General features: G+C 50.7%; 1 protein-coding gene across 1 annotated transcript in view; it reads left to right on the top strand.

Moving 5' to 3' along the window:
- The window catches only part of LOC107122231 (sodium/potassium-transporting ATPase subunit alpha-3-like), a gene marked incomplete at its 3' end in the record, with an annotated part of 39888 nt that extends 32960 nt beyond the window's left edge, over window positions 1-6928 (top strand). Inside the window, 4 exon segments of the mRNA XM_015425267.1 lie at window positions 3492-3669; window positions 3672-3683; window positions 5438-5613; window positions 6792-6928. Of these exon segments, the coding sequence (XP_015280753.1) occupies window positions 3492-3669; window positions 3672-3683; window positions 5438-5613; window positions 6792-6928 (503 nt within the window).
- Window positions 6929-8432: the final 1504 nt, after the last annotated feature.

Below are 8432 nucleotides of genomic sequence, written 5' to 3'. Positions count from 1 at the left end.
TCTGTTGTGGGGGGGGGGGAGGGAAAAGGACATGGTAAGCCACTTTGAGACTCCTTCAGGTAGTGAAGGGTGGTGTATAAATCCAATCTCTTCTTCTTCTTTTTAAGACAGGGTGTCCGCCAACCACTTTAGTAGTGGCCGCCAAGTGTTTTAGAAAGTGGATGGATGGAAAGTGTTTTAGAAAGTGGGGCTTCTGCCTTTGGCTGTGCAGTTTTTTAAAACATTGCTTTGGCAGCAGCTGCCACTGCAGTACAAGGAGTGAAGGTAAGATGCAGCAGCCATTTTTTTTGTGCTGGCTTTGCCTCCTGCGGCAGCCATTTTATGGCAGCCATTTTGTGGCTGTGCCCCACCACGCTATGTCAGAATTCCAAAAGTGCCCGCAGACTAAAAAAAGTTGGGGCACCCTGCTTTAAGGGATAAACGCCAGGGTTTTTCTTCTGGGGGAATGTGGCAGAACGGAGTTCCAGAACCTCTTTGACAAAATTCTTTTTAAAATGTAAAGTTCATTAGTTTTCCATATACCATTGAAAACTTCATTTCCCTCTTAAGAGTTCTGGCATGTCCCCAACCCCTAGATAGACCAATGCCAGCTTTGGAACTCGAGCAGCAGTTGTAAGCAAGAGTGCCTCTGGGCACGTACCGATTGCCCTTTGCTCAGCACTGTGGGAGCACAACTAGATCTCACTCATCTGGGATTAGGCAGCAAGGTTGGAGCGACTTGCAGGCAATCTGGATCACAGCGCCCTCACAGCGCCCTTTTCCATGCAATTTAAGACACAGTGGCCAGCGATTCGCATATGTGCCAATGTAGGGTTGTCAGGCATCTGTGGTCAGATGGGAAATGGTGCGTTCACATTGTGCCGTTTGGACCCAGGCTAAGAGATGGGAAAGGTGCAGGCCAGCTTGCCAGTGGGGGAAGGTTTTTACATGTTACGATCAGAGCTGCAGTTGAAGTTTCATGGGGGGGGGTTGCCCCTCACCTAGGTCTGGTTCAAAGAGGGGTTGTGCATTCTCTCTATGCATAGGGGGAAATTTGGGTTGCCAACCTCCATGTGGTGCGCAACACAACAAAAAGACCACGGTGTCTTTAGATTAGCTGCAGCACCGTGTATCCGATTATGAATTCTTATTTCTTTTAGCACGTTCTGCAGTCACTTACGTATAGTATTTCATTGCGATCGTTTTTGTAATATAAAGTCAATGTAATGCGAATTATAAATATCAAATTAAATATTGTAAATCACATCAGCTATACAACATGTAGGGCCGTATGTCAACAGGGCCAAAAGTCTTACTGAGGGAAACGTACAATCCTATTATTGTTTCTTCATGTCTTACTGAGGGAAACGTACGATTCTGCAGAGTATTTTTTTTATTTGTAGAACTGTAATTAAAAAAAATTAATTGTAAATTTTCCTCAGTGAGACCTGATGAAGGCAGAAATGAGGCTACACCGGTTCTCGTCGGCATCTCAAAGGCCTCTAGCTTGAGTTATGTCATTTCAAAGGTTTCTATGTCGACTTCTAGTCCTGTAGGGCATAGGTTGTATAGTTGATGTAATTTACAAGATTTAATTTGATATTTATAATTTGTATTATATTGACTTTACTTTACATTACAAGAAGTATCCCAGTAAAATATCCCAATATATACAGTGACTCAGGGGTCGTTTAGTAGAAAAAGAGGTGCAGGAGCTCATTAGCATATCTCATTAGCATAACTTATTTGCATATGCCACACCCCCTGACATCACCGGAAGTGTGTCAGAAGGCAACACCCACCGCTCAGGCTCCACTGGTCTGTTTTGGATTGCTAGCTATTGGGGGGGGGGGAACGTGCAGATCTGCCCTCACAGAGGAGGGAGAGCTTGTACCTGAAGGCGGGCCTGGGGGTGTGTGTCTGCAACTTACCTGGCTGCTTCTTGCTCCTCATGGCCCGACTGAGGGCTGCTGGGAGCAGGGGGTGGGGCTTGTTGCATGTGCCCACCCCCTGGGCTCCTTACTGCCAGAGCTCCGCTCCTGTGTGCTCCCGCAGGAAATGACCCCTGCAGTGGCTGCAAAAAGTGTTAAAAGAAATATGAATTCATAATCTAATACACGGTGCTGCAGTTTTGTTCTGTAGCCTCCAGGTGGTGGCTGGAGTTCTCCTGGAATCTCCAGACGACAGGGATCCCTTCCCTTGGAGTCATGCACCTCTCCTCTTTGGATCAGCATGAGAGATCTTGTTGCATTGCATGCAGAAAGTGCAGCATGTAGGGGAGAGTGGTGTAGCATAGCCTTTTCCCTGATGAGCTAGCTTACTGCAAATCCAGAGCCAGTTTGGTGTAGTGGTTAAGTGCGCGGACTCTAATCTGGGAGAACCGGGTTTAATTCCCCACTCCTCCACTTGCACCTTGGGCAAGCCATAGTTCTGGCACAGCTGTTCTTGAAAAAGAGCAGTTTCTGTCAGAGCTCTCTCAGCCCCCACCTACCTCACAGGGTGTCTGTTGTGGGGAGGGGAAGGGAAAGGAGATTGTAAGCCGCTCTGAGACTCCTCTGGGTAGTGAAGGGCAGGGTATAAATCATAAGAACATAAGAGACGCCAGTGTTGGATCAGGCCAAAGGCCCATCCAGTCCAACACTCTGTGTCACACAGTGGCCAGAAATACCAGGTGCCATCAGGAAGTCCACCAGTGGGGCCAGGACACTAGGAGCCCTCCCACTATTGACCCCCCCCAAGCACCAAGAAGACAGAGCATCACTTGCCCCAGAGCCCCTACCTATACCTTGTGGCTAATAGCCACTGATGGACCTCTGCTCCATATGCTTATCTAATTGCTTGTTGTTTTTTTAGTTTTTGTTCATGTTGTCAGAAAACCTGACAGTAATCTGAGTGCTCTGTTTGTTCCTCTCCCTCTTGTAGTAGGGCAAATAGTAACCATTATCATAGGGATACTGCAGGACTGAAAGGGCACCATTACTGTACTCTTCATGGGAAAACTTATCATTGCTGAGACATTTGTCAAATTCATCAGATCCCACCAACACAGGAGTCCTGGAAGGAGAATCAATCAAGGGTTTCCATTTGATCATGGGCAATGGGATAACAGCATTATCCTTTCTAGATTCCAAAGCCTTAGGGTTGGTTGGAAACATTTCTGAAATTCTGACAGATGACTGAAGATACAGCTGGCCTCTGTACATTCCTAAGTAGACACTGGACTCTGTAGCTCCTCGGGCAGCTTCAATCCAATCTCTTCTTCTCCTTCAAGCAAGGATTTTTTTTAAAACATGGGGATCCGTTAAAAACATGACGTTTCTCCCCACCCACCACCGGCAATTTGAAGTGGAGACTCAATACCTGATTCTGCATATTGCATGGATTGGCTATCAGTCATCCCCTGGGGGGGGGGAGGAATTGGGTGTGAGGAGGGTCTTAACCCGTAGAGCTCCATGATTTGTAGATGTGGAAGTCCTGCTTGACTCCAGAGAGCATTCCTTCCCTTCCCGCAGCTCTCCATTCACGAGACGGAGGACCCCAACGATAACCGCTACCTGTTGGTGATGAAGGGGGCTCCCGAGCGCATCTTGGACCGATGCACCACCATCATCTTCCAGGGCAAAGAGCAGCCGCTGGACGAGGAGATGAAAGAGGCTTTCCAGAACGCCTACCTGGAGCTAGGAGGACTCGGCGGCGCGTGCTGGGTAAGGGAGACGCCTGCGGAGGAGTGCCAGAGAACCCGGGGGAAGCTGGGGAGGCGCGGAGGAGACCGTGGTGCCCCTAGGCAGGGGCTGCATGATCTGTTTGCCAGTGAGATTCTTCTAGGAGATTCTTCCTATTCCTCGGAAAGGAAGAACGGCTACATTTGGATCCAGTAGCACCTTAGGGACCAATAAGGTTTTGGGGGGTTACGAGGTTTGAGAGTCCCTGTTTGAAGACGGGAGACAGTTTGGTGTAGTGGTTAGGAGCGCGGACTTTAGTCTGGGAGAGCCGGGTTTGATTCCCCATGCCTCCACGTGTAGCGGCTGGGGTGGCCCTGGGTCAGTCACAAAGTTCTCTCAGAGCTGTTCTCTCAAGGGCAGTTCTTGAAAGGTCTCTCTCAGTCCCACCTGCTTCACAGGGTGTCTGTCGTGGGGAGGGGAAGGGGAAGGAGATTATACACCGCTTTGAGACTCCTTCGGGTAGTGAAAGGTGGGGTATCAATCCAACCTCCTCCTCCTCCTTCATTCTTTCTTACATGCCCAGGGAAATACCAGTCGCCACTTTTGGGTCAGGAACAATGCTCCCTCTAAGCTGGGGAGTCATGTGAGCAGAAATTCTACTTTGCGAGCTACTGGCATTAAAGTTGTGAGCCAGCGATTTGGCTACTGCATACATTAGTTTGCTCTGGAGCCCTCCTTCCTGAGCTAAGGCAAAAATGTGTGAGGCGGAGGCTAAAAAGTTGTGAGCTAGCTCACACTAACTCAGCTTAGAGGGAACACTGGTCAGGAAGCAATTTTTCTCCAGGCCAGTTTGGCCAGAGTTCCTGGAGGATTTTTTTGCCAACTTCGGGGCATGGAGTAGGGGTCACTGGGGGTGTGGGGAGAGATAGTTGTGAATTCCCTGCATTGTGCAGGGGGTTGGACTAGATGACCCAGGAGGTCCCTCTCAACTCTATGATCCTATGACTCTTGCCATCTTATACCCTGAAAAGCTTGTTGGTGTCGAAGGTGCTACCGGACTTGAACCGATCAGTTCTACCACAGACAAACGGAGCTACCGTCTGAAATAGGGTTGCCAGCTCTGGGTTGGGAAATTCCTGGAGATTTGGGGGCAGAGACCTGGAAGGGAAGGATTTGAGGAGGGGAGGGTACTCATTGGGGTATAATGCCGTAGACAGGGTAGCCAGCTCCAGGTTGGGAAATACCTGGAGATCTGGGGGGTGGAGGCTGAGGAGGGCGGGGTTTGAGGAGGGGAGGGACTTCAGTGGGATGTAATGCCACAGAGTCCACCTTCCAAAGGGGCCGTTTCCTCCAGGCGAACTGTTCTCTGTCTCCGGGAGATCCATTGTAATCCCAGGAGATCTCCAGCCACCAGCTGGAGTTTGGCAATCTTAGCCATAGAGTCCACTTTCCACGTCAGCCATTTGACACCAGAGGAATTGGTCTCTCTTGTCTGGAGACCAGTTTACATTCCAGGAGATCCCCAGGCCCCACCTGGAGGCTGGCAACCGTACTCTGAAACTATCTTATTGGGAAAAGAACAGAGTCTCTTTTCCCTTTAAAAGAAAAGCTGGTTTTTGTAGCAACTCGGGGACTAGGTGTTTAAAGAGAATCTGCCTGTATTTTTGCACCCACAAACGTGGCAGGGGGTGGGGGTCCAAGTTCTTAAAGGGACAAGCAGAATCTCTGCATTTGCACCCGGCCATTCCAGTTCTGAAGGCCCTCCCAAGACTTCCATCTCCTCCTCCTCCTCCCAGGTTTCTGCCTTTACTACTTGCCCGAGGAGCAGTACCCCAAAGGATTCGCCTTCGACTGCGACGACGTCAACTTCACCACCGAAAACCTCTGCTTCGTGGGGCTCATGTCCATGATTGATCCACCCCGAGCGGCTGTGCCTGATGCCGTCGGGAAATGCCGTAGCGCCGGCATCAAGGTAGGAAGGCTGAGCTAGTCTGGAGGCCAAACTGCTGGTGCTAAAATTTAGTGCCCATTCCCCTTTGCAAAGGCTAGTCAGCTAAGATGTATCCGCCACAGGGCATGCTGGTGTTGGTGGGGTGCATAGAGATCTCTTTCTTGGTGCTGAGCTTGCATCTAATAGATCCAGGTGTGGCGGTGAAGAGCCAGCTTGCTGTTGTGGTTAAGAGCGGCGGACTCTAATCTGGAGACCCGGGTTCGATTCCCCACTCCTCCTCCACATGAAGCCAGCTGGGTGACCTTGGGTCAGTCGTGGTTCTCTCAGAACTCTCTCAGCCTCACCCACCTCACAGGGTGCTTTGGGGAGGGGAAGGGAAGGCAATTGTAAGCTACTTTGAGACTCCTTCAGGTAGTGAAGGGCGGGGTATAAAACCAACCCTTCTCCTTCTTCATGTCTCTGTGGAAGGAGAATCTCGCACATGGCAAACATGTCTGAATTCATAAATCTGTAGCAATTCAGAAATCTGTAGCATTCGTACATTCCCATGCTCTTCAGTGAATCCCAGTGTCGCCCAAGGTCTTGCAGGACTGAACATAAATTTCTTTGCTCCGTGACCGCTGTTTGGCCAGGCCTTCTATGACATCAGAGTAGCTCAGCCAATGGCAACTAAGAAGCCCGTGACACTTTGGGGCTTTCTTTTAGGACATTCGTTGTGGTAGGAAGAGACACACACCAGCTGTCTTCTCTCTCGTTAGAATTCCCATGTCCGGACAGCTGGTCTGTGTCTGAGCCAAAGGTATTTCCCTGGAAAATTTGGCCCTAAATGCAATGGGACGCTCTTGAATAAATATCAGCTTGCGTCAGTTTGGAATTCCTACGTTAAACTGCGGGATCGTCCAGCTGGGAAACGACACCACTATAAACAACTTGACTCTTGCAGAATTTTAAGCTGTGGGAATGTGCACTGGCTTATAGCTGTAGAAAGAAAGCTGCGTTTAGGGGTGTGTTGATGAGCAAAAAGGAGTGTGCGTCTTCCTAAGGAGATTTTTGTCTTTCGGGCCTCTTGGAACCCCCTCCTGAACTTTCTAACTCTCAAAAGGGAGCCCAGGCTGGTTTGGTGGATTGGTGGATAGTCGTCTTGGCGTCCTCTCCCCTCACTGCCTCTCCTCTGGTCCCCCGCCCTTCTCCGCCGCCAGGTGATCATGGTAACTGGTGACCACCCAATCACAGCAAAGGCCATCGCCAAAGGTGTGGGCATCATCTCGGAGGGCAACGAGACGGTGGAAGACATTGCCGCCCGCCTGAACATCCCTGTCAGTCAGGTCAACCCCAGGTGAGAGGAGAGCCGGCGGGAAAAGGGGCGGGGAGAGAGGGAGGAGCCAAAGACGGGGCTGGAGAGGCGGGAAGGGGAAGCAGAGAATTCTGGGTTGGGGAATTCCTTGGATGTTTGGGGGGTGGAGCCTTCAGTAGGCGGGCTTTGGGGAGGGGATTAGGGTTGACAAGTTCGGATTTCGCCACAGTTGGGGACTCCCGGCTGGAGATCTGCATCCACGTCACTCGGAAGTGACGCGACCACGCCGGGCACGTTGGGGGCGGGGCCACGACCATCCAAGGGAAAACCATAGTGGAGCCTACAGCGTGCCCAGCGTGGTCGCGCCACTTCCGGGTGACGTGCACGTCGGGATGTGGTTCCCCCCCGGGACCCGATCCGCCGGTGGAGATGGGTTTCACTGAAGGACAATGCAACAGAGCAGGGGTCCCCAGCCTTTTTGAGTCTGTAGGCTCCTTTGGAATCCTGACATAGGATGGTGGGCACGACCACAAAATGGCTGCTGTGGGAAGTGGGACACAAAATGGCCACCGTGGGCGGTGGAGCTAACCATACACAGAGAGGAAGCCCAAATACAGGGGACAGGGTGACTAATTTTTTAAAAATGCACTGGGAAAAAGGAGTGAGAGAGAGAGAGAGAGAAAACTAACCCTGTAGTTGATGCTGATGAAACAATGTCGTTTTCATCTCCACAGCCAATCAGAAATCTAGTGGCCAACCAGAAGCTCTCCTGACAGGGGTCCCACTCACTGTCTAAAAAACACGGCACCCACCAAACACAGGAAAGCCATTGGTGAGTGCCGTGCTGCCCATGGGCACCAGAGTGGATCCCTGCCACAGAGCCCACCCTCCAAACCATCCATTTACTTCCAGGGGAACAGATCTCTGTAGCCTGGAGGTCAGTTGTAATCCAGGGAGATCTCCAGGCCCCGCCTGGAGGTTGGCATCTTTATGTGGAGGGGCCCAAGCTGAAGAAAGAAGCTTGAGCAGTTTGCATCAGTCCACTCTGTGAAGCTAAGGAGATCTGGGCCTGGCTAGGAGACCGGGGGAGCCCACAGCAATGCTCCCTCTAAGCTGGAGTCATGTGAGCGAAAATTCTGCTTTGTGAGGCTGCTGGCATTAAAGTGGTGAACGAGCGATTTGGCTACTGCATAAATTAGTCTGCTCTGGAGCAGTGTTCCCTCTAAGCTGAGTTATTGTGAGCTGACTCACAGTTTTTTTAGTCCCCGGCTCACACATTTTTGCCTGAGCTCAGGAAGGCTGGCTCCGGAGCAACCTAATCTATGCAGGAGCCAGTTTGTGCGCTCGCAACTTTAATGCCAGTAGCCCATAAAGTAGGATTTTTGCTCACAGGACTCCACAACTTAGAGGGAACATTGCTCTGGAGCCCTCCTTCCTGAGCGAAGACAAAAACATGTAAGCTCACGCTAACTCAGCTTAAGCCTTACAGGGAACACTGGCCCATAGTTGTGTGACTCTGGGTTTAGCTACCCACACTGTAAGCCTA

The sequence above is a fragment of the Gekko japonicus genome, unplaced genomic scaffold, assembly GCF_001447785.1.
Source record: "Gekko japonicus isolate JY-2015 unplaced genomic scaffold, Gekko_japonicus_V1.1 scaffold3934, whole genome shotgun sequence".
NCBI lineage: Eukaryota > Metazoa > Chordata > Lepidosauria > Squamata > Gekkonidae > Gekko > Gekko japonicus.
This window is presented reverse-complemented; position numbering and strand designations above follow the sequence as displayed.